The sequence below is a fragment of the Megascapheus bottae genome, chromosome X (assembly GCF_031878675.1).
Source record: "Megascapheus bottae isolate mThoBot1 chromosome X, mThoBot2.hap1, whole genome shotgun sequence".
Classification (NCBI taxonomy): domain Eukaryota; kingdom Metazoa; phylum Chordata; class Mammalia; order Rodentia; family Geomyidae; genus Megascapheus; species Megascapheus bottae.
The window spans coordinates 91,868,126-91,894,699 of NC_143547.1; the positions used below are offsets into that span (position 1 = coordinate 91,868,126).

The 26,574-nt window shown below is 41.2% G+C and overlaps 1 protein-coding gene, 1 non-coding gene and 1 pseudogene across 2 annotated transcripts in view; all 3 read left to right on the plus strand.

The window, feature by feature from the left end:
- The window catches only part of Hprt1 (hypoxanthine phosphoribosyltransferase 1), a 58,693-nt gene that overhangs the window by 20,486 nt on the left and 11,633 nt on the right, over nt 1-26,574 (plus strand). The window contains exons 2-4 of the mRNA XM_090326816.1: nt 1,446-1,552; nt 4,021-4,204; nt 20,672-20,737. Of these exons, the coding sequence (XP_090182942.1) occupies nt 1,446-1,552; nt 4,021-4,204; nt 20,672-20,737 (357 nt within the window). The remainder of the gene's footprint in view (nt 1-1,445; nt 1,553-4,020; nt 4,205-20,671; nt 20,738-26,574) is intronic.
- Nucleotides 12,481-12,587, plus strand: LOC150041559 (U6 spliceosomal RNA). Its single transcript, XR_016533929.1, has one exon. It is a non-coding gene; the product is annotated as a U6 spliceosomal RNA (small nuclear RNA).
- LOC150041560 (DNA mismatch repair protein Msh6-like) lies at nt 12,607-16,824 on the plus strand (annotated as a pseudogene).

Consider the following 26,574-nt stretch of genomic DNA (forward strand, 5'->3'; position numbering starts at 1 on the left):
TTGACCACATGAGCCATGCCTCCAGCCTGAATTTTTGATCAGATGTGGGGCTTGAACTGTGGGCTTGGGTACTGTCCTTGGCCTTTTCTTTTTCTTTCCAGTCCTGGGCTTGAGCTCAGCACCTTAGCACTGTCCTTGGATTTTCTCAAGGCTAGAGCTCTACCACTTGAGCCTAAGCACCACTTCCGGCTTTTTAAAAATATATATATATATGTGATGCCGAGGAATCAAACCCGGGTCTTTGTGCATGCTAGGCAAAACACTCTACCACTAGGCGAAACTCCTGTTGGCCTTTTCTTAAGGCAAGCACCATACCACTTGAACCACAGCACCACTTCCAGCTTTCTCTGTGTATGTGGTACTGAAGAATTGAACCCGGGGCTTTGTGCATGCTAGGCTAGCACTGTACTGCTAGGCCAAACTCCCGGCCCCGCATCCTGATATGTTTTGATGGTTATTTTGGAAATGGACTTTTCTTCCATATTTTTTTTGCAAGTCTTGGGCTTTCTCAGGGCCTGAGCACTGTCCTTGGACTTTCTCAAGGCTAGAGCTCTACCACTTGAGCCTCAGCACCGCTTCTGGCTTTTTTCTATGTATGTGGGACCGAGGAATTGAACCCGGGTCTTCATGCATGCTAGGCAAGCACTCTACCACTAGGCCAAACTCCTGGCCCCGGAAATGGACTTTTCTTAAACAAAGACCTTCTGGATCTCAGCCTAATGAGTTCCTAGGATTAGTGTGAGCCACCAGTGCCTGACTCACCTTTTCATTAACTATTCATCTCTTAAGATATGCTTTTCTTTCTTTTTTTTTTTCTTCCAGTCCTGGGGCTTTAACTCAGGGCCTGAGCACTGTCCTTGGGCTTTCTCAAGGCCTAGTACTCTACCACTTCAGTCAGAGCACCACTTTCGGCTTTTTCTATGTATGTGGTATCAAGGAGTTGAACCCAGGTCTTCGAGCATACTAGGCAAGCACTCTACCACTAGGCCAAACTCTAGGCCCTAAGATAAGCTTTTCCTACAGGAGGATAATGTTATAATATAGAAGGATTTATTACTACATAAGGAAATTTACAACTGCACGGTTAACAGTTCTAGCTGGAGCCAGTGGCTCATGACTATAATTCTAGCTACTCAGGAAGCTGGGATCTGAAAATTATGGTTTGAAGCCAGCTGGGGCAGTCAGTGAGACTATTATCTCCAGTTAACTGCCAGAAAGCCTGAAGTAGAGCTGTGGCTTAAGTGGTACAGTGCTGTCCTTGAGCACAAAGTTTATTAGGGCTAGTGCCCAGGACCTGAGTTCAAACCCAAGGACTGGCACATACACAAAGAAGTAACAATTTTTTTTATAATCTCATACCTAAATTTGTCTTGTAGTTACCATCTAAAACCAGTTAACTGTGTCTTATAATGCTTTGATTTGAAACAACTCTATTTCTTTTTCAGATTAGTGATGATGAACCAGGCTATGACCTAGATTTATTCTGCATACCTAAACATTACATTGAGGATTTGGAAAGGGTATTTATACCCCATGGACTGATTATGGACAGGTAAGATCTTAAATAGAAATTTTAACTTTTTGTTGCCAGTCCTAGGCTTTTTATCTCAGGACTGAGCACTATCCTTGGGCTTTCTCAAGGCTAGAGCTCTACCACTTGAGGCACAGCACCACTTGCAGCTTTTTCTATGTATGTGGTACTGAGGAATTGAACCGGGTCTTCATGTGTGCTAGACAAGCACTCTACCACTAGACTAAACTCCCACCCTGAAATTTTAAATTTTTTAAAATTAATTTTATGTGCCAGTAATTATTGTTGAGTAGTTGATATTTGAATATAAACGTGGCCAACTTGTTGATTTGAATATTTTTTATTTTAAAGTCATCATTACAAAAACAAAAGAGGGAGAGCTGGGTATATAGCTTAGGTAGAGTGCTTGCCTAGGTTTGATTTCTCAGTACCACATACACAGAAAAAAGCCTTAAGTGGTGCTGTGGCTCAAGTGGTAGAGCACTCACTTTGAAAAAGTGCAAGGACAGTGCCCAGGCCCTGAGTTCAAGCCACAGTCCTGGCAAAAAAAAGAGGGAGACTTAATAATTATGTAGTATAATGTCAGCATTTTGGAATCTATAGGGAGTAAAATAAACATCGAAAGGAGGTTGGAAAAATGAAATCTTTCAGTCTGATTTCTCAGTCCTGGATAGAGTAGTATCCTGGAAGTAAATCATATGAAGGCACAGTCAGATTTTCATTATTATGCACATCTAGCTTGAAATATTTCTCCTCTATAAGAGTAAAAAGATTTTCTTAAATATTTGCTTTATGTGTCTGGCTCTTCTGTTTATTTTAAAATTTTAATCTTTCTGTCGTGGGGTTTTCACTCAAGGTTAGCAATCTACCACTTGAGGTACAGTGCCACTTCTGGTTTTCTGGTGGTTAATTGGAGTTAAGAGTCTCATGGACTTTTCCTGCCAGACTGGCTTTGAACCATGATCCTCAGATCTCATCCTCCTGGGTAGCTAGGATTGGAAGCATGAACCACCTCACCCAGCTCAAATTTCATTTAAAAAATCTAAGTGTACCTTAAAAGTTTTGTGTACAAATGTTAATGTTATAATCTTGATCTTGGAATAATAAAGCATTTTAGGCTGGGTGCTGGTAGCTCATAGCTCTAATCCTATCTACTCAGAAGGCTGAGATCTGAGGATCAGGCCCGAGTTTAAGTCCCATAACTGACCAAAAAAAGGCATTTTATTTATGGAGTCAGCAAATGGAAAACACATCTCTTAACACCTAAATCTAAACGTTTCTTAGACATCAGCTGTGTATTTATAGTTACTATGTGTAAATATGGTTATATGCCTGTATATTTAATACATATATGTACTATCATTTACTACTAAATTTTATCAGACTTTTTCATATTAGTACATCAAGAACTATCATACATATCTAATATAAATATAGAGACATATATTAATATAAATATATAAATACAGAGAGAGCACAGCATTTCTATTTATAGATATGCCATAGCTTTTAATTCATTGTTGATGGATACTTAGAATCTATTGATTTGCCTTTACTTACTATATTAGAGAGATATCCTTTTCCATGCTTTTGGGACATAAATCTATCAGAAGCAAGTTATTCATTGTATATTATCCTTCAAAAATTATATCATTGTGTACTCCCAATGGTATACTCTCTCACAATCTCTAATAAAGTATAGTGGAGAAATAGTTTAGTCAGTTTGCCAGTCTGAAAAGTAAAGTGACATCTTTGTATTTCCAATTTAAAACTGGTAATGATATAGTGTCCATTGTGTCTATCTAGCCCTGTACTGGGATTTGAACTCAGGGTCATACACTACCACATCTCTACATTTGGCTTTTTGCTGGTCAATTTGCTAGTCATCTCTTGGATTTGTCTGCTCAGGCTGGCATTAGACAGAAATCCTCAGATCTTAACTTCTTAAGTAGTAGCTTTACAGGTATAAGTCACCAGCACAGGGATCATATTTACATGAATTTTAAAGATACCGCATTTTAATTTTGCTTGAGTGGGTATGTTATGACAAACACATGTAATTCTAGTACTTAGAAGGTAGGAGAATTACAAGGTTGAGACATCACTTATTTATATAATGACCTTTTTTTTTTGGCAATCCTGGAACATGAACTCAGGGCCTGAGCCCTGTCCTTAGGCTTTTTCCTCAAGGCTAGCACTCTGCCACTTGGGCCACAGCACCACTTCCCACCTTTTTCTGTGTACGTGATACTGAGGAATTGGACCCAGTCCTTCATGCATGCCAGGCAAGCACTCTATCACTAGGCCAAACTCTAGCCCCCATAGTGACTATTTTCTTTAAAAACTAAATAGATACATAAGCTTAATTTTTGATTTATGAAGCAAAGATACCTGTCATGGGGATAAAAGGATGTGTTTTTTTATGTTGGATGCTAATGAAGCTTAAATATATGGAACTTTGTTTTCAATTTCTGATTATATTTCCACAGGACGGAAAGGCTTGCTCGAGATGTGATGAAAGAGATGGGAGGACATCACATCGTAGCCCTCTGTGTACTCAAGGGGGGCTATAAGTTCTTTGCTGATCTGCTGGATTACATTAAGGCACTGAATAGAAATAGTGATAGATCCATTCCTATGACTGTAGATTTTATCAGACTGAAGAGCTACTGTGTAAGTATAGTTAATATATGTTTTTGTTTAAAAAGTAAGAGCAAGTTTGGTTTTATCTTTATTTTTTGAAGTTCTCCAAACTATTTACATCTTAATTTTACTTAATCCTCCCCCCTCTTCTTCCCCTCCTCACCCTTCTTCATCTTCCTCTTCTTCTGTCAATGGGCTTGAACTCAGGGCTTATGCTCTATTCCTGAGCTCTTTTGCTCAAAGCTAGCACTCTGCTACTTTGAACCACAGCTGCACTTTCAGTGGTTAATTGGAGATCAGTATCTCGTAGACTTTCCTACCTGGCTGGCTTGGAACCACTATCATCATTTTTTTTCTGTTTTCACTTCTGTTTTTGGTGCTTAAACTCAGAGCCTGGGCTCTGTCCCTGAGTGTCCCTGAGCTCTTTTCCTCAAAGCTAGCACTCTACCCCTTGAGCCACAGCACCACTTCTTGCTTTTTCTGAGTGTTTAATGGAGATAAGAGTATCATGGACTCTCCTTCCAGGGCTGGCTTTGAACCACAAGCTTCAGATTTCAGCCTCCTGAGTAGCTAGGATTAGAGGTATGAGCCACTGGCATCTGGTGATCATCATTTGTTTTTTTTTAATTTTCTTTGGCCAGTTCTGGGCCTTGAACTTAGGACTTGAGCACTGTCCTTGGACTTTCTTTTTTTTTTTTTAAGTTTTTTTTTTTTTTTGCCAGTCCTTGGCTTGAGCTCAGGGCCTGAGCACTGTCCTTGGACTTTCTCAAGGCTAGAGCTCTACCACTTGAGCCTCAGCACCACTTCTGGCTTTTTTCTATGTATGTGGTACCAAGGAATTGAACCCGGGTCGTCATGCATGCTAGGCAAGCACTTTAACCACTAGGCCAAACTCCCGGCCCTCCTTGGACTTTCTTAAGGCTAGATAGTTCTACCACTTGAGCCACAGCACCACTTCTAGGTTTTTTTCTGTGTCTGGTACTGAGGAATCAAACCCCAGTCGTTGCATGCTAGGCAAGCACTCTTTTTCTTTTCTTTTCTTTTTAATTTATTAAAGAATTTATTAACATTGATTTTTATATCATATTTAATGTCATGTTTAACAAACAAGTATAGGGAATCTCTTTTCTTTTTTCAAACAGATTTCTGTTGTATTTTTTTCTCCTGGAGAATAGCGTTTTTCAGTCCTGCACCCCTTCCATGGGCTTTGCTGGAGGTCCTGGGATACCACCAGCAGGTATAATCTGAGGCAGGGGTTTCATTCATTCTAGGTCTTACAAGACTGATTTCTAATCATTTTGGTATCAGTGATACAACGGACATAATAACATATCTTCACATACAGCTTGGGAAGCATCTCAGGTGGTTGTGGCCTTCAGTGATTCAGTGATTTTTTTTTTGGTTGGTCATAGGGCTTGAACTCTGGGCCTGAGCACTGTCTCCCTGGGCTCTTCAGCTCAAAGCTAGTACTTTACCATGTTGCACCATAGTGTCACTTCTGGTGATTAATTGGAGATCAGAGTCTCACGGACTTTTATGCCCAACCTGGCTTTGAGCCAGTACCCCGCCCTTCCCAGTGTTTTGAATGAACTTCTTAGTGGCATTGGTCTTTGGTATACATTCATGGAATACAGTTCATACAGAAAACAGGCTACCTGTGGTTTTAGTCCCTCCCCCTTTTTTTGCTAGTCCTGGGAGATTTGGACTCAGGGCTTGAACATTGTCCTTGGCCTTTCCTCAAGGCTAGCACTTCAGCACAGCATCACTTCTGACTTTTTTCTGTGTATATGGTACTGAGTAATTGAACCCAGGTCTTCATGCATGTTAGGCAAGCACTCTATCACTAGGCCACACCTGGCCCATGGGTCCCTTTTTTTGGCATGACTATTGTTCCCCTTTTACTTTGTCATCTTGAAAGCAAGGAACTGAGATAGCTCTTTCTATATTTTGATCAGCTCTGTGGTTGACTGAGCAACTATTTAAATATTGTCATAGATGTTTTTTTCTGTCCCATTAAATTCTTTATGCCCATGTACTATGATATTCCTACTTACATCTCTTTTTTTGTCATAGAGAGCATCTCTTGTTTAATTGAATTCTGCTTACATAACTAAAAGGCTTACATTAAAGTGTAATCCTGTTTCTCATGATTTCCTAGTTTCCTTGCACCCCTCCCCTGCCTTCTAACTGTAGCTCAAGGAATCTCAAGGTGTTAAAAACAGTTGTGCCTTGAGACCCAGATAACGAATGTGTAAATTAATCATATATTCCATACAGTCATTTACATAAGTGAAAAAAGAGGCAAAGACACCTCGCCCTGGAGTTCATTCCCTCTTTGTATTTCAGGAGAAGACTTAGCTATAGCCTACTTACATCTCTTTTTAACTTTTCAGAGCCTTTCTGGAATAAACTACTTAGTCATAAAAATTAGATTCTTATTCCACAGAATTTAGTGATTTATTGGTTGACATTTTGTTCTGACTTACTTTTCTATCAGTATAGGTGTTGGCAGTATAGTTGGCTATCTTTTTTTGCCAGTCCTGGGGCTTGAACTCAGGGCTTGGGCACTGTCCTTGTTCTTTCTCAAGGCTAGCACCCTATCACTTGAGCCACAATACCACTTCTGGCTTTTTCTGTGTATATGGTACCAAGCAATCAAACCCAGTGTTTCATGCACTCGAGGCAAACACTCTATGACCAAGCCATGATCCTGGCCAGTTGGCCAACTTTTAATAGCATTGTTGCTTAGAGTCAAAATATGCATTTGGTATGATTTATTTCTTTGATTTTGCTTAACCTCCCCTACCCTTTTTTTTTACTACTTAAAACTCATTTATAGAATTTGTTCAGAATATTTTTTTGTACATGTTCTAGGGCTCAGGCTCATACTAGGGCTCAGAGACTGAGCCTTGTCCCTGAACTTTTGTGCTTAAAGCTGGTACTCTATGCCTTGAACCATGATTCTACTTCCAGATTTTTGATGGTTATTTGGAGATAAAAGTCTCATGGAGTTTCATGCTGGGTTGGCTTTGAACTGCAGTCCTTAGATTTCAGCCTCCTGAGTAGCTAAGATTAAATACCTAAGCTGCCAGTTCCTAGCTATGAAATAATTTTTAAAGGAAGAACAAGCAAAATAAGCTTTAGTACTTTATAAAAAAATATTTTGCATGGGGCCGGGAGTTTGGCCTAGTGGTAGAGTGCTTGCCTAGCATGCACGAAGACGTGGGTTTGATTCCTTGGCACCCCACATACATAGCAAAAAGCTGGAAGTGGTAGCCTTGAGAAAGTCCAAGGACAGTGTTCAAGCCCTGAGCTCAAGCCCAGGACTGGCAATATATATATATATATATATATATATATATTTTTTTTTTTTTGCAGCTATAAAAGCAATAAGGAGAGGAAGAAACATTTTGACCTTTTAATTCCATTTTCTGTTAATTTTCCCTATTAGTTTTAGATCATAGAGCATTCTTGGGCTGAACTCTAAACTAGTTAAAAAACCTTGAATCTCAAACATAAGCAAAAAATTATTTGAGGTAAAAAAATATAAGGAAAAAAATTTAATTTTAAATTTTCATGTAGAGTAATATCAATGCTATGAAATTCTGTAATTTTATTACTAAATGATAGAAAAAAGAAATCATTCCAGATGCTCTTCACTGATTTTTTGTAACATTTCTAACCTACTTAATAATTGAATAACATCACAGAATTAATATATTTATATATGCATTTAAAAGCAGGCAGCTTCCTTTGCATAATGCTTTAATAATAACAATAAAATTGTAGATAAAAAAACTAGGCAGCTTAACTTAAAGTATAAATTTAAAATTGTAGTATAATTAACATTGGTATTAGTTATGATTTTATATTACCAATTTGAAATAGTGAATTCAAGTTGCTGAGTCTGTACTGAGCATAATAAATACTCCATATACTACTAAATATTCCCAGACTATATAATATCCATTATACCATATGAGAATATGTTTCTTTTCTTCAAAATGAAATTTGCATTTTCTAATTAATACAATTCATCCTTAACAAAGCAATACAACTGCAGCAAATTATTATTTTTTTTGTGCCAGGACTGGAACATTGAGCTTGAACACTGTCTTGAACTTTTTTTATACTGTTGTACCACTCAAGCCACAGCTCCACTTAGGATTTTTTTTGGTAATTAATGAAGGTAAGGGTCTCACAAACTTTCTTGCCCTGGGTTGGCTTGGAGTCACAATCCTCAGATCTCAAGCTACTGAATAGCTAAGATTACAGGCACAAGCCACTGATGCCCTGCCTGGCTCTACTTTTGTTTTTGGTCAGTTGTTGGGCTTGAACTCAGGGACTGGGCACTATCCCTGAACTTTGTCGTGCTCAAGGCTAGTGTTCTACCACTTGAGCCACAGTGCCACTTGCAGTTTTTGAGTGGTTAATTGGAGATGAGAGTCTGATGGGGACTTTTCTGCCTGAGCTGGCTTTGAGCCATCCCAGCACTTTGAGCATCCCATTTCAGCATCCTGATAACAGGCATGGCCTGCCAGTATACCTGCCTTACTTTTTTTTGCCAGTCCTGGGACTTGAACTCAGGGCCTGGGGTGCCTCTGTGCTCAAGACTAGCAATCTTCCACTTGAGCCACAGCGCCTCTTCTAGCCTTTTCTGTGTATGTGGTATTGAGAAACCAACCCAGCACTTTATGCATGGGAGTTGAGTACTCTTACCACTGAGCCATCTTCCCAGCCCTCCTTTTTTTGTGTGTGATCTGCTGTGAAAGACAGCACTTTTATTAAAGCAAGAATGTGAATCTTAGAAAAATTGAAATAAAATACTGTGCTATATATTCAGTGGCCTTCATTGTCTCTAAGGCCCTGTGACATTCAGAAAAATATGTCAGTTAAATATGCAAGTATATTTCCTCTGCTATGAATTTTATTTGAGGCTTTTTTTTGCCAGTCCTGGAGCTTGAACTCAGGGCCTGGGCACTATCTCTGAGCTTCTTTTGCTCAAGGCTGGCACTCTACCACTTGAAACACAGCGCCACTTTCCACTTTTTCTGTTTATGTGGCATTGAGTAATTGAACTCAGAGCCTCATGCATGTTAGGCATGTTGTGTGGAAAAGTTATCAGACAAATATTCCCCCCGACACACTGCTGGGGATAAACTCAGGGTCGTTAGTACCAAAGCTGGAATCTGTTGCTGCATAGAGGTTTTCACAATTTCTAGGGAAAACTTTGTTTTTCCTTTTATCTTCATAGTTTCACCTATGAAGATAAAGTAGAAGAAACAAATGCTAAGGATATGTATTTATACAAAGTTCTCCCCCACCTCCCCCCACCAGTCCTGGGACTTGAACTCAGGGTCTGGGCACTGCCCTTGAGCTTTCTTAAGGCTAGCACTCTACCCTTGAACCACAGCACCACTTCTGGATTTTTCTGTGTATATGGTACCAAGAAACCTAACCCAGGGTTTCATGCATGCTAGGTGAACATTTTAACACTAGGCCATGCTCTTAGCCCCAGTGTTGTACAGTGGGGTTACCATTTGATAAAACACTTCAAGGTTAGTTTCAGGCCTCTGAAAAATGAGAAAGGAGGGAAAAGAGATGACTGGAGCAACTCATTAGGTGGCTCTCTTCCTACACACTATTTTTTCCTAGTAGCATTATTGAAATCAAAGATGAGGTTATATTGCCAGGTTGGTGTAACAACACCAGTGTGAGTAAGCAAGGTGAGTGGGAGCATGAGGCTCTGATTTTTTCCCCCTGTTGGTTGTGGGACTTGAACTCTGGGCCTGGGCAGTGTCGCTCTACCCCTTGAGCCACAGCACCACTTCTGGTTTTCTGGTAGTTAATTGGAGATAAGACTCTCTCGGACTTTAGTGCCTAGACTAGGTTTGAACTGTGATTCTCAGATCTCAGCCTCCTGAGTAGCTAGGATTACTGGCGTGAGCCACCATGCCCAGCTTCTCTCTGATTTTAACCGCTGGTATATACCCCCCACCCCCCCAAAAATGTACGTAAGGTGGGGATCCTACAGAGGGTAAATAGGAAGCCCATTCCAGACAGGAAAGGAGGAACAGAGGTTTTTATTTTCCTCTAGACACTCAGGTGATACAGTCGATTCACAGTTGACAATTATATATAATTTGAACACTTACACCAATATTTTAGTAAGTAGACTTTTATCTTTTGAAAAACCATGTCTATGTTGATAATGAGGCTTCAACCTAGGGCTTCACATTTTGCTTGGATTTTCATTTTTAAATTGTTAGTATAAAGAGTGACAGCCAGATAGGTCAAGTAGTGACATATTCTCTGCCCCCCTTCCCCCCTCTCTCTCTGTCTTTCTCTTTTGTCATTTGGGGGCTTGAACTCAGGGGCCGGGCACTGTCTTTCGGTTTTCCTCAAGTTTAGAGCTCTACCACATGAGCCACAGCATCACTTTCGGCTTTTTCTCTGTGTGTGGTACTGTGGAATCAAACCCAGGTCTTCATGCATGCTAGGCGAGCACTCTACCAGTAGTCCAAACTCCCAGCCCATGAACATTTTTTTTTGCCAGTCCTGGGCTTGAGCTCAGGGCCTGAGCACTGTCCTTGGACTTTCTCAAGGCTAGAGCTCTACCACTTGAGCCTCAGCACCACTTCCGGCTTTTTTCTATGTATGTGGTACCGAGGAATCAAACCCGGATCTTCATGCATGCTAGGCAAGCACTTTAACCACTAGGCCAAACTCCCGGCCAGCCCATGAACATTTTTGCTCAAGGCTAGTGCTCTACCAATTTTAGCCACAGCTAATGACTATTGCTGCTGCAGTTATTTACCTTTTGTCCCTCCATTTTGTGTTGCCTTTTTCACTCAATGCTAACGTGTTACCACTTGAGTCAAATCTCTAACTCATGTGCCATTACTCTTTTTTTGCCAGTCCCAAGGCTTTAACTCAGGGTCTAGGCACAGTCCCTGTGCATCCTTTGCTCGAGGGTACTCAACCACTTGGGCCACAGCACCAATTCCAGTTTTTTCCGTGTATGTGATACTGAGGAATTGAACCCTGGGCTTCATGCATGCTAGGCAAGCACTCTACCACTAAGCCACATGCCCAGCCCTTTTTTAAAGACCTTTTACATTTGTGGCGATTATAGTGCTTGAACTCTTTCACAACTTCCTACCTTACTCTGTTTTTGGTTTTGGTTTTTTTGGGCCAGTCCTGGAATTTGAACTCAGGGCCTGAGCACTGTCCTCGAGCTTTCTTAAGGCTAGCACTCTACCACTTGAGCCTCACAGCGCCACTTCCAGCCTTTTCTGTGTATGTGGTACCAAGGAATCAAACCCAGGTCTTAGGCAAGCACTCTACCTCTAGGCCAAACTTCTGGCCCCCTTACTCTTAAATATTTTTTCTTAACCTCCATTGGAACGATGGATATGTTCGCTAGAGATGAAACACAAGCTAAAAATCTTGGGGCCAACAGGAATGTTTAAATTTGGATGTTGGTAGAGCATTTGAATGTTTGGAGATCTCTTGCCTCTCACCCCATCAATTATACCTTTGTGGGGTATTTTTCCATGATGGGTACACTTCAGTGTTTGGATGTTTACTTCTCTTAAAAAACGAGTGTACAAGTGGCTGGGAGTATAGCCTAGTGGCAGAGTGCTTGCTTAGCACACACGAAGCCCTGACTATAATTCTTTGGTACCACATACTCAGAAAAAAGCTGATAGTGGTGCTGTGGTTCAAGTGGCAGGCCGCTAGCTAGCCTTGAGAAAAATGTGTCCAAGGACAGTGCCCAGACCCTGAGTTCAAGACCCAGTAGTGGCAAAAAAAGAATGCACAAGGGGAAATGTTGCTTAGTGATAGAGTGCTTGCCTCACATGAATGAAGCCCTGGATCTGATTCTGTAGTAACATATAAAGAGAAAAAGGCTGACAGTGAAATTGGCTCAAGTGCTAGAAGGCTAGCCTTGAGCAAAAAGTAGCTCAGGGCCAGTCCCCAGGCCCTGAGTTCAAGTCCCAGAACTGGTAAAAAACAAACAAACAATATACTAGCTGGGTGCTGGTGCATAAGCCTGTAATCCTAGCTACTCAAGACGCTGAGGTCTGACAATCACGGTTCAAAGCCAACCCTGGGCAGTAAAAAGTTCTCGAGATTCCTCTAATTAGCCACAGAAAACCGAAAGTAGAGTGTGACTCAAGTTGTAGAGTGCTAGCCTTGAGCAAAAGAGCTCAGGGACAGTGCCCAGGCTTTGAGTTCAATCAAGCCCTACAGCCAACCAAAAAAAAAAAAGGAAAAAAAAACATTAAAAAAAAAAACAAACCGTGCTCGCTTCGGCAGCACATATATTAAAATTGGAACGATACAGAGAAGATTAGCATGGCCCCTACGCAAGGATGACACGCAAATTCGTGAAGCCTTCTATATTTTTTGGTTTTCCGACCATCGCAATGTCGTGACAGAGCACGCTATATAGCTTCTTCCCCAAGTCTTCGGCGCTGAATAATGCCAAGAAGGCGGGGGAGGGGGGGGGGCGCGCGAGAGCGAGGCTGGGCCTGAGCCCGGGCCCCAGTCGTCACTGTCGAAAGCCAAGAATCTCAATGGAAGGCTGCGGAGCTCGGCTCAGCCTGCGGCCCCGGCAAGCAGTTCCTGCGACTTCTCACCAGTTGATTTAGTTTGGGCCAAGATGGAGGGTTACCCCTGGTGGCCTTGCCTGGTTTACAACCATCCCTTTGATGGCACATTCATCCGGGAGAAAGGGAAATCAACCCGTGTTCATGTGCAGTTTTTTGATGACAACCCAGCAAGGGTTGGGTCAGCAAAAGGCTATTAAAGCCATATACAGGTTCAAAATCACAGGAAGCCCAAAAGGGCGGTCATTTTTGTAGTTCAAAGTCTGAAATACTCAGAGCAATGCAACGGGCAGATGAAGCCTTAAAGAAAGACAAGATTAAGAGGCTTGAAATGGCAGTGTATGATGAGCCCTCAGAGACAGAAGATGAGAAAGACACAGAGGTAGGTGCAACTTATGTATCAGATAAGAGTGAAGAAAAGGAGAGTGAAGATGAAATGCAGCCTCAGAAGCAAGGACCTAGGAGAAACAGCCGGCAAGCAAAAAAAGAAGGGTCCTATCAGACTCGGAGAGTGCTGGAGACTGACGTGGAATTCAAGCCCGATGCTAAGGAGGGTAGCAATGATAAAGTGAGTAGTGCAATGGGAGACAGTGAGAGTGGTGGTCTGAGCAGCCCTGTCAAAGTTGCTCCAAAGCGGAAGAGAATGGTGACTGGAGGCAGCACATTTAAAAGGAAAAGTTCAAAAGAAACACCAAATGCATAACTGGACTTTTGGGAAACAAGACCACGTTGAGTGGTTTTTCTGCCCCTCAGAATTCTGAATCCCAAGTCCATGTGAGTGGAGGTGATGACAACAGCTCCCCTACTGTCTGGTATCATGAAACTTTAGAATGGCTTAGAAGGAAAAGAGAAGAGATGAACGCAAGAGGTGGCCTGATCACCCAGATTTTGATCCATCTACTCTGTGCCTGAAGATTTCCTTAATTCCTGTACTCCTGGGATGAGGAAGTGGTGGCAAATTAAGTCTCAAAATTTTGATCTTGTCATCTTTTATAAGGTGGGGAAGTTCTATGAACTCTATCATATGGATGCTGTTATTGGAGTCAATGACCTGGGACTGGTGTTCATGAAAGGCAGTTGGGCTCATTCTGGTTTTCCTGAAATAGCATTTGGAAGATACTCAGATTCCTTGGTACAGAAGGGCTATAAAGTAGCACGAGTGGAACAGACTGAAACTCCAGAAATGATGGAAGCAAGATGCCGGAAGATGGCACATATATCTAGGTTTGATAGGGTTGTAAGGAGGGAAATTTGTAGGATCATTACCAAGGGTACAAAGACTTACAGTGTGCTGCAAGGTGAGCCCTCTGAGAACTACAGTAAGTGTCTTCGTAGCCTCAAAGAGAAAGAGGAAGAATTTGCTGGCCACAGTCGTGTGTATGGTGTATGCTTTGTTGATACTTCACTGGGAAAGTTTTTCATAGGTCAGTTTTCAGATGATCGCCATTGTTCCAAGTTGAGGACTCTAGTAGCACATTATCCTCCAGTACAACTCTTATTTGGTAAAGGAAATCTTTCAGCAGAAACTAAGATACTTCTGAAGGGTTCATTATCATCTTCTTTTCAGGAAGGTCTGGTACCTGGCTCCCAATTTTGGGGTGCAACTAAAACTTTAAGAACACTCCTTGAAGAAGGATATTTTACTGAAAAGATAAGTGAGGGCAGTGGAGTTGCATTGCTGCAAGTGCTTAAAGGTATGACTTCAGATTCAGATTCCATTGGATTGACACCAGGAGAGAAAAGTGAGTTGGCCCTTTCTGCTCTCGGTGGTTGTGTCTTTTACCTCAAAAAAATGCTGTATTGATCAGGAACTTTTATCTATGGCTAATTTTGAGGAATATATTCCTTTGGATTTTGATATGGCCGGTACTACAAAACGTGATGCTATCTTTACTAAAGCCAGGCAGCGTATGGTGCTAGATGCAGTGACATTAAGCAACTTGGAGATTTTTCTGAATGGGACAAATAGTTCTACTGAAGGGACCTTGATAGAGAGGATTGATACCTGCCATACTCCCTTTGGAAAGCGACTTCTGAAACAATGGCTTTGTGCCCCAGTCTGTAGCCCTTTTGCCATCAATGATCACTTAGATGCCATAGAAGACCTCATGGTACCACCTGACAAAATCTCTGAAGTTGCAGACCTTCTAAAAAAGCTTCCAGATCTTGAGAGACTCCTGAGTAAAATTCATCATGTTGGATTTCCCTTAAAGAACCACGACCACCCAGACAGCAGGGCTATAATGTAAGAAGAAACCACATACAGTAAAAAAAAGACAATTGATTTTCTTTCTGCTCTGGAAGGATTCAAAGTAATATGTAAAATTATAGAATTATGGGAGAAGTCACTGAAGGTTTTAAGTCTAAAACTCTTAGGCAGATTGTGACTCCACAGGCAAAAAATCCTGAAGGTCTCTTTCCTGACTTAACTGCAGAACTGAACCGATGGGATACAGCCTTTGACCACGAAAAGGCTCGAAAGACTGGATTGATAATTCCCAAAGCAGGATTTGATACTGATTATGACCAAGTACTTGCTGACATAAGAGAAAATGAACAGAGCCTCCTGGAGTACTTAGAGAAACAGCGTAATCGAATTGGCTGTAGGAGCATTGAGTACTGGGGGATTGGTAGGAACCGTTACCAGTTGGAAATTCCAGAGAATTTTACCACCAGGAATCTGCCAGAAGAATATGAATTGAAATCTACCAGGAAAGGTTGTAAACGATACTGGACCAAAACTATTGAGAAAAAGTTGGCTAATCTGATAAATGCTGAAGAACATAGAGACTGTATGCGGCGACTGTTCTATAACTTTGATAAAAATTACAAGGACTGGCAGTCTGCTGTAGGATGCATTGCAGTGTTGGATGTTTTACTGTGCCTAGCTAACTATAGTGAAGGAGGTGATGGTCCTATGTGTCGCCCAGTAATTTTGTTACCAGAAGAAAACACTCTCCCGTTCTTAGAGCTTAAGGGATCACGACATCCCTGCATTACAAAGAGATATTTTGGAGATGATTTTATTCCTAATGGCATTCTAATAGGCTGCAAGGAAGAGGAGGAAAGTAGCAAAGCTTTTTGTGTGCTTATTACTGGGCCAAATATGGGAGGCAAATCCACACTTACAAGACAGGCTGGTCTATTAGCTGTACTGGCCCAGTTGGGTTGTTATGTACCTGCTAAAGTATGTAGGCTCACACCAGTTGATCCAGTGTTTACTAGACTTGGTGCCTCAGACAGGATAATGTCAGGTGAAAGCACATTTTTGGTTGAATTGAGTAAAACTGCCAGCATTCTTATGCATGCAACAGCACATTCCCTAGTGCTTATGGATGAATTAGGAAGAGGTACTGCAACATTTGATGGGACAGCAATAGCAAATCCTGTTGTTAAAGTACTTGCTGAGACCATAAAGTGTCGTACATTGTTTTCTACCCATTACCATTAATTAGTAGAAGATTATTCTAAAAATGTTTCTGTGCGCTTAGGACATATGGCATGCATGGTAGAAAAACGACTGAGGGGGCCAGGAGTTTGGCCTAGTGGTTAAAGTGCTTGCCTAGCATGCATGAAGGCTCGGGTTCGATTCCTCGGTACCACATATAGAAAAAAAGCCAGAAGTGGTGCTGAGGCTCAAGTGGTAGATCTCTAGCCTTGAGAAAGTCCAAGGACAGTGCTCAGGCCCCGAACTCAAGCCCAGGACTGGCAAAAAAAAGAAAAGAAAACGAAGGTGAAGATCCCAGCCAGGAGACAATTACTTTCCTGTATAAGTTCATTAAGGGAGCTTGTCCTAAGAGCTATGGCTTTAATGCAGCAAGGCTTGCACATCTTCCAGAGGAAGTTATTCAGAAGGGACATAGAAAAGCAAGAGAATTTGAGAAGATGAATCAGTCACTACAGTTATTTCAGGAAGTTTGCCTGGTTAGTGAAAGGTCAACTGTTGATTCGGAAGCTATCCATAAGTTTCTGACTTTGATAAAGGAATTATAGTCTATGTTGGAAGCTTGGAATTGACTTTGACAAAGGTGGTAAATTCAGACAACGTTATGATCTAATAAACTTTATTTTTTAAAAAGGAAAAAAAAACCCACTTTGTTTTGGGGGTATTTACTCTGAATAAATTGAAGTTTGGTTGTAATACCACATTTCTACAGTAGATGGCAATATTTACCAAGATTTCTAATGGAAATGCAAACAAATTTCACTAAATCTTCTGAGTGTTTTTTTGGGGTTTTTTTTTTGGTGTGTGTGTGCTGGTACTGCCCATGCTGGTACTGGGGTTGAACTCAGGATGTAGGTATTATTCCCCCAAGCTTTTTGCTCAAAGTTAGCCCTCTGCCACTTGAGCTATAGCTCCACTTCTAGGTGTTTTTGGTAATTACATATATTTAGTTCCAACATATAGTAGTTGCATGGGGGTTTAGTTTTGTGTTTTGGTTTACTTCTTTTGGTGCTGAGAATGGAATCCAGGGCGCTCAACCACTGAGCTATACCCTCAGCCCAACATAAAATGTATTCTTCCCAACTTCCCCCTTTTCTTTTCCTCTTTTCCCTTCCTCTCTACATCCCCCTCTTTCTTTTCCTTCCCTTCTTTCCTTGGAATTTAGGTAGCCCCAGACCTACCTACTTTTTTGGCTAGTCCTGGGCCTCAAATTTTGGACCTGGGTGATGTCCTTAAGCTCCTATTTGCTCAAGGGCTGAAGCTCTACCACTTGAGCAGCACCACTTCCCAATTTTTCTGTGATTACTCGGAGATAAGAGTTTCGCAGACTTTCCTGCCTAGGACGGCTTTGAGTCATGATCTCAGCCTCCTGAGCAGCTAAACTTACAAGTATGAGCCACCAGTGGCTCTTAATTTTCCTGCCTCAACCTCCTGAGTGCTGGGCCTCTAAATCAAATCACAGTTTTGCTGGTATCCCATTGGTCTGTGACTTGGTATTCCTAGTGTTCTTTCATGTTACTATGCTTCCATTACAGGGTTTTTTGTGTGTTTATGTGTATATGCCTGTCTGTGTGAGACTAGGGCTTTAAACTGAGGGTGGTGTGGTAGCTAGGCAAACAGTCTGAGCCATACCCTCCAGTCCTTTTTCTTTATTATTTGAATAAGGCATATTTTTGCGTGTGCCAGCCAGGATTATGAACCTCCTGTTTATGCTTCCTGTATAGTTGGGATGGCAGGCTAGGAGCTCAGTGTTTTGTAGGGCAAACCTTAAACCATGGTCCTCCTCATTTCAGTCTCCTAGGTTGCTAGGATTACAAATGTGAGCACTTAAAACCGGATTTTTTTCTTTTTGTAATACTGTGGTTTGAACTGAGTGCCTTTTGTTCAACTAGCATTCTACTAGCTACTCCTCCAGCCCCAGATCATTTTTGTATCTTTTTTTTGCCAGTCCTGGGGCTTGAACTCAGGTCCTGAGCACTGTCCTTGGGCTTTCTCAAGGCTAGTGCTCTACCACTTGATCCATAGCACCATTTCTGGCTTTTTCTGTATATGTGATACTGAGGAATCGAACCCAGGGCTTTGTGCATGCTAGGCAAGCACTCTTACCACTAGGCCATGCTCCCAGCCCCCATGTTTCATTCTTCTGAGTGCTGGAAAAGTAATTGTGGTCTATCATGCATGGCTTAATTTATATTTACAGTGGAAAACAGGTACTGGAGGTATGGCTCAAATAGTAGAGTATCCAGCTATAAGTAGAAAAACTGAGCAAATGTGCAAGGTCCTGAGTTCAAGTCCTGGTACCTTCACAAAACCACACATAAAACAGGAAGGGATGACACTGTTCAAAAACAAATGCATTCTTTTAAATTTTTTGCTAGTCCTGAGACTTGAACATAGGACTTGGGTACAGTCCTTGGGCTTTCACAAGGCTAATGCTCTACCTCTGAGCCACAGCACCACTTCCAGCCTTTTCTTTTTATGTGGTACTGAAGAATCGAACTCAGGGCTTTGTGTGTTAGGCAAGCACTCTACCACTAGGCTACACTTTTAGGCCCCCCCCCAATTCTTTTTACTGTATGACCATATTACTATTAACTGAAGTGATTACCTATTAAAAGACTAGTCATTTTTTTGTCCATTATGGGGCTTGAACTCTGGGCCTGGGCATTGTCCCTGAGCTCTTCAGATCAAGGCTATCGTACTACCCCCTAAGCCACAGTGCCACTTTCACTTTTCTAGTGGTTAGTTGGAGGTAAGAGTCTCACGGACTTTAGTGCCCTGGCTGGCTTTGAACTTCAATCCTCAGATCTCAGCCTCCTGAGTAGCTAGGATTACAGGCGTGACCACCATGCCCGGTGACATTAGTCATTTTTGGTGAACAGTTAATAGATGTTAAATGTACCGTTGGATGTTAGTAATTTTTTGTGCCAATCCTGGGCTTGAGCTCAGGGCCTGAACACTGTTCTTGGACTTTGTCAAGGCTAGAGCTCTACCACTTGAGCCTCAGCACCATTTCCGGCTTTTTTCTGTGTATGTGGTACCGAGGAATTGAACCCAGGTCTTCATGCATGCTAGGCAATCACTGTACCACTAGGCAAAACTCTCTGCCCCTAGTAAATGTTTTTGTGGCATCAATTCCTGTAGACAGTATTACAGGGCCAAAAGTGGCATGCATGTTTGTAATTTTAGTAAGTATTGCTATATCCTTTTCAAAAGAGGTGGTACCAATTTATAGTTTCACCACTAGAGGGCTTATTTCCTATGAATATCATTGAAGCTAAATTTGTGAATATGAATGTGTGAACAGATCACTTTTAGTATTTTTCAAATAGGAATCAGTGTATATGTTATGGACCTCTTCCATTTGTGTTTATTCTCCAGTTTCTTATAGGTTATTTTAGAGTGGAATCTGTATTGACAATGTTTGTCACAGATCTGTTCATTTTGGGTTCATATATTCTGAATTTTTACCCTTTCTAAGAATGTGGAACAAAAACTTTCCTACATTTTCTTCCAGTCTGCTTATGGCTTTATTTTTTGCATTTAGATGTTAATCCATCTGGAATTTATTTTTGTGCATGCTGTGAGGTAGGGCCCATACTTTATTTTTCCCCAATGGATATGTAGTTGACCAAACACCACCTATTGAATAATTCATCTTTTTCTTACTGACTCAAAATGCCATCTTTATCATACACTAAATTAATATTACTGGGTCTGTTTCTGGGCTTTACTTTGTTCCTTGATGTCTGTCAATTAGTGTGCTGGTACCATGCCATCATAATTACTATGCCTTTATGGTATGGCTTGCTGTCTGCCAGGGAAGGCTCAGGCTGTTAATTCACCTGTCTTCAACCGAGTTTTTAGTCTTGAATCCAGCACATCCAAAGTAAACTTAACACCACTCAAACTCAAGTGAACACTAAGTATTCCCTTTTGAAACTCCTATACGGGTTTCTGATGGGTTCTGTGGTAGCAGAAAAACGAGAGCTAGGGAGTTATGCCTTTTAAAGGATTACTGATCAGACCTGATTTCTCAGACAGTGCTGAGTAGACCTGGGCCTGGGCCAGAATTTTGAGGGACATATCCTTGGGGTTGGAGGTAATATAAACTAGTCCTTCCAACTTGCTTGTCACATGGGAATTGTACAGGGCCAGAACCAGACACCTGTCATGCTAATAACTGTCTTTGTGGTTTCAAAATGACTGTAACTGATGATTGGTGGCTTCAGTAATACTTCGCTCTCAGAAAATGGGTGTGCTCTATTTTTAGGACTTCATTTTCACTAATCTCTACTTGAAAGTTATTTAGTTCATTTCTGAAAACATAATTCCTACCATGTAGAATATCATAATGCTGTGGACATTAGATCTTAAGTCTTCTAGTGTCTGTATACATAATAATGTACATATATATGGTATTTTTTTCTTAACTAGAATGATCAGTCAACAGGGGACATAAAAGTCATCGGTGGAGATGACCTCTCAGCTTTAACTGGAAAGGTATGTGTCTGGAAGGGAAAGGAAAGAGAACTTTATATCACTGTTAATCCATGACCAAGATGCAGTTTACGTTGTATAACTAAAGAATGGTTAGTTTTTTGCAAATACTCAGAATTAATTACATTTTCCTAAGTTGTATACCAAAAAGAAGAGTTCAACAGTTTGCCACTACAGCTGAAAGAAAGAGAACCCTTTTTTTGCCAGTCCTGGGGCTTGAACTCAGGGCCTGGGCACTGTCTTTGGACATTTTTTGCTCAAGGCTAGCACTCTGACACTTGAGCCACAGCACCACTTCTGGTTTTTTTCGGTGTATGTGGTTCCAGGGAATCGAACCCAGGGCTCTGTGCATGCTAGGCAAGCACACTACCACTCCCAGCCCAAGAGAGCTTTCTTCTTAAAAAATAGGCACACAGTTCTAGGTGCTGGTTGTTCACACTTGTAATCCTAGCTACATAGGAGGTTGAGATCTGAGGATGCCAGTTCCAAGCCAGTCTGGGCATGAAAATCCCTGAGACTCTTATCTCCAACTAACAGCCAGAAAACAAGAAATGATGCTGTGGTTCAAAGTGGTAGAGCAAAAGAGCTCAGAGACAATGCCCAGGCCCTGAGTAAGACATTCACAATTTCTTTTTTTTTCTCCAGTCATGGGGCTTGAACTCAGGGCCTGAGCACTGTCCTTGTGCTTTTCCCTCAAGTCTAGAGCTTTTCTATGCATGTTGTACCGAGGAATTGAACCCAGGTCTTCGTGCATGCTAGGCAAGCACACGTGTTATACATTTAACTTTTCTTATGGATACCCAGTTAAATAAAAGTGAACGTTAAAATCTAAAGGCCAAAATAAAAAAGAAACTTTGATGTCTGTCTTCAAATGAAAGCTATTCCACTTACTGGTTATGTGATTTGGGGGACTATGGGAAGTTTTTGTATGTTGTAATTCCATGCTGTTTTTCAAAGAATACTTCTGTTTTTTAATTTTCTGACATGCAATATGGCGGATGTATAAATAATCTCCTTCACTGAAGTGTTTCATTAACAGATCCATCTCTGGGTAGTGTGGCTTAGTGGTAGTGTTTGCCTAGCATACACAAAGCTCTGAATATGATTCTTCTCTACCACATACACAGAAAAAGCCAGAAGTGGTACTGTGGCTCAAGTGGTAGACACTAGCCTTGAGAAAGCCCAAGGATAATGCCCAGGCCCTGAGTTCAAGCCCCAGGACTGGCAACAAAGAGATCAATCTCTTACTTGGCAATGTCTGCAAGTAAATAAGTGATTATCAAAGAGAAAAGCAATATTCTACCATTTGTCACTGTTTACTCAATAAAAATTTTAGTGTAAACCAGGTGTCAGTGGCTTATACCTATAATCCTGACCACTCAGGGATCTTAGATCTAAGGACTGAGATTCAAAGCCAGGTAGGAAAGTCCATGAGATTCTTTCCTCCAATTAAGCATCCCCCCCAAAGAAAGCCAGAAGTAGAGTGGAAGCGCAAAGTGGAAGAGCGCTAACCTTACTCATAAAAAGCTCAACGACAGCACCTAGGCCCTCAGCCTAAGCCCCAGGACTGGCACAAGAAAAAAAAATAATGCAGTATGTCAAAAGAACAATATTCAAAAGTTGGGGAAGTTGCCCAGTAATAGAATACCCTACTATGCATTTGTGGAGTCCTAGTTTCAACCTCCAGTACCACACACACAAGATGTTTAAATACCTTGATACCAATATTATGTTCAGTTAACAATGTGATCCTTAATAACTAATAGGTCAAAGAAAAAATGAAAAGAGAAAAATTTTAAAATATTGAGACAAGATTCATTGAGTCATTCCTGTGATCACAGCTATGGGGGTGGTATAGGAAGGGATGATTATGATCCAGTGCTGGCCCAGGAACAAATGTTCTATATCTGACAAAAATAACTATAGATAAAAGGGATGGAAAAGTGGCTCAAGTTATACAATGCCTATCTAAAGAGAAAAGTTCTGGGTTCAAATTAGAATATCACAAAAATTGAAACAAGGGCCAGGAGTGTGGTATAGTGGCTTCATGCATGGCATTCGTCTTCATGCATGCTAGGCAAGCACTCTACCACTAGGCCAAACTCCCAGCCGAGGTCTTATATTTTTTAAAATTTATTTTATTTATTTATTTATTTTTGCCAATTCTGGGCTTGAGCTCAGGGCCTGAGCACTGTCCTTGGACTTTCTCAAGGCTAGAGCTCTACCACTTGAGCCTCAGCACCATTTCCGGCTTTTTTCTATGCATGTGGTACCAAAGAATCGAACCCGGGTCTTCGTGCATGCTAGGCAAGCACTCTACCACTAGGCCAAACTTCCGGCCCGAGATCTTATATTTTTTAATTTTAATTTTTATTATCCTAAAGTAGTTTTACAAAGAAGTTTTAATTCAATTAGGTGATGTAATACTTGTAGGGATCTTTTTTTTTTTTTAATTTGTAATGTTTTGCCAGTCCTGGGGCTAGAACTCCCTGAGATTCTTTGGTTCAAGGCTAACACTCTACAGCTTGAACCACAGCACCATCTCCAGCTCCCAGGGCTTCTTGCATGCTAGGCAAACACTCTACCACCAAGCCACATTCCCAGTAGAGATCTTTTCTTTTCTTTTTAAAATTGTTTATTGTTGGGTTATGTATAGAGGGGTTACAGTTACATTCACCAGATAGTAAGTGCATTACCTTTCACACGTTGATACCCCTTCTCACATTTTTGTCCTCATTTCCCTCCCTCCACCTCCTCCCAAGAGTACATTTTTTTTAAAGTCTGTTATCCTCTCCCTCATATTCTCCCGTTTACCCCTCCCTTATGTAGAGATGTTAAGACAGGTTTTTTGGTGTTTTGTTTTCTTTTTTTCCATTCCTAGGGCTTGAGCTCAGGGCCTGGGGACTGTCCCTGAGCTTCTTTGTGCACAAGGCTAGCACTCTACCATTTGAGCCACTGGGCCGTTTCTGGCATTTTCAGAATAATTAATTGGAGATAAAGAGTCTCAGACTTGCCTGCCTGGGCTGGCTTTGAACTGTGAACCTCAGATCTTAGCCTCCTGGGTATCTAGGAATACATATTTGAACCACAGGTACCCAGCTAAAGACAATTTTTGTTGTTGTTCTGAGGCTTGAGGTTGGCTGGGCTCTGTCCCAAAGCTTTTTTGCTCAAAGCTAGCACTCTACCACTTTAAGCCACCATGCCCCTCTGGTTGCCTGGTGATTAATAGGAGATAAGAGTCTCACAGACTGGGGACGGGAGTTTTGCCTAGTGGTAGAGTGCTTGCCTAGCACGCATAAAGGCCCGGGTTAGATTCCTCGGTACCACATACATAGAAAAAAGACAGAAGTTTTGCTGAGGCTCAAAGTGATAGAGCTCTAGCCTTGAGAAAGCCGAAGGACAGTGCTCAGACCCTGAGCTCAAGCCCAGGACTGGCAAAAGAAAATGTCTCACAGACTTTCCTGCCCACGTTGGCTTCAAACCATGACCCTTAGATTTCAGCCTCCTGAATAGCTAGGATTATAGCTACGGACCCTTGGCAAGACAGTTTCTTTAATATGTGAAAAATTTTTCTAGTATTGTTTTGCTGTGTTATTTGTCTATTTTTTTTTGGTAGTCCTGGGGCTTAACTCAGGGTGTGGGCACTGTCCTTGAGCTTTCTCAAGGCTAGCACTCTACCACTTGAGCTATAACACTACTTCTGGCTTTTTCTGTATATGTGGTTCTGGGGAATCGAAGCCTGGGCTTCATGCATGTTAGGCGAACACACTACCACTAGTTCACACTCCTGTGCCTGTTTTTTTGTTATTTTTTGCCAGTCCTAGGGCTTGAACTCAGGGCCTGGGCACTGTACTTGGACTTTCTCAAGGCTAGCATTCTGCTACTTGAGCCACAGCACCACTTCCAGTTTTTTCTGTGTATGTGGTACAGAGGAATCAAACCCAAGTCTTTGGGCATGCTAGGCAAACACTTTACCACTAGGCCAAACTCCCAGCCCGGAGAGGCTTAGCTTTTTTTTTTTTTGGCCAGTCCTGGGCTTGAGCTGATGGCCCAAGCACTGTCCTTGGACTTTCTCAACGCTAGAGCCCTACCACTTGAGTCTCAGCACCACTTCCATCTTTTTTTCTATCTATGTGGTACTGAGGAATCGAACCCAGGTCTTCGTGCATGCTAGGCAAGCACTCTACCACTAGGCCAAACTCCTGGCCTCGAGGCCTAGCATTTAAGACCTGTGATTTATTTTTATTTTGACCTTGTCTTATCTTTTAAGTCTCTGCTTTGAAAGTGACTTTGTGTAGGTGCTGGTACTTTAGCTTTGAACTGGGATTTTCAGATCTCAGTATCCTGAGCAGGCATGAGCTGTTGAACCCTGGCAGAGAAGATGGCATTTTGATCCTGAATACACATGTGTTCAATTCTCTTTTCTTCTACTTGCCTATCTTTATTATCTTAGGTAAGTCTTCTGAGCCTCATTGTTTTCTCTTATTGAATAGGGGTATAGGTACTTGACATACAGTAAACCTTTAGTGATTGCAATTCTTAGTTTTTGAATTGTAATAAAGCTCTAGTTTTGAATAGGAATGATTAAATATCATTTCTCTGGACTTGGATTTTTATCAGTATCATACTAAAACGTTTTTGGTCATGACTTGCTCAGAATTGTCTACTTAGTAGTAGAAGCAACACTCAAATAATAAATGGGTCTATTTCCTCATTCCATGCTGTTTTCCACTCTGTAATTCTGTCCCAGTGCAGCAGCTATCATTCTTTGTGAAGTTTTTAACCCTTTTCTGTAAAAAATGATATTGAAATTCACTCATAAAGCTGCACCAAGAAAACGTCTAGTTCCTGGATCTGTGTTCTTTGTACTATGCTGGATTCATTTGAACAGTTTGATAGCTATTTAAAACCAGTATTTAATATATTTGAAATTTAGTTTACTGATAATCTCTTAAAAATAAAAAAACAAAAACATATGTATTCATTTGTATGCAAAAAAGCAAGAACATAGTTATTCATCTGTTGTATGCCTTTGGATTGCCCCAAATTTGGTATCTGTTCTATTTTCTCCCCATATTCTGAGTTTGTTTTAAATGTAAGGTTAATTTTTCTTGTCTGTAAACTGCAGTTGTCACTAGCAGCTGCTTCATTGAGGATGGGCCACAATGAGAAAACGAATATAACTTGCTTGCCAAAAGGAATGGTTTAGCCTAGCTCCATTATATCCTTGAACTAATCCAGCCTTGAGAGATATTCTTTGACACTTGGAAATAACTGAAGCTTTACAAAGTTATAGGTTTACTTTTAATACATGACCAGTGAATCGCCTCACTTTTAATTAGTAAAAAATTCCAAGCATTTTCTCCTAATATACTTGTCAGTTATATATGAATTATAATAGCTGTTGTAGAACTTGTAGAGGGGCCAGGAACATACACTGGTGGTAGAGTGCTTGCCTAGGCTTTGATTGTTTGGTACCACATACACAGACAAAGCTGGAAGTGGCGCTGTGGCTCAAGTGATAGAACACTAGGCTTGAGCAAAATGTGTCCAAGGACAGTGCCCACACCTTGAGTTCAAGCCCCAGGACTGGGGGAAAAAAGAAACTTGCAGTAAAATATAGATTTTGGGGGCCGGGAGTTTGGCCTTGTGGTTAAAGTGCTTGCCTAGCATGCATGAAGACCCCGGTTCAATTCCTCGGTACCACATATAGAAAAAAAAGCCGGAAGTGGTGCTGAGGCTCAAGTGGTAGAGCTCTAGCCTTGAGAAAGTCCAAGGACAGTGCTCAGGCCCTGAGCTCAAGCCCAGGACTGGCAAAAAAAAAAGAATAAAAAAAATAT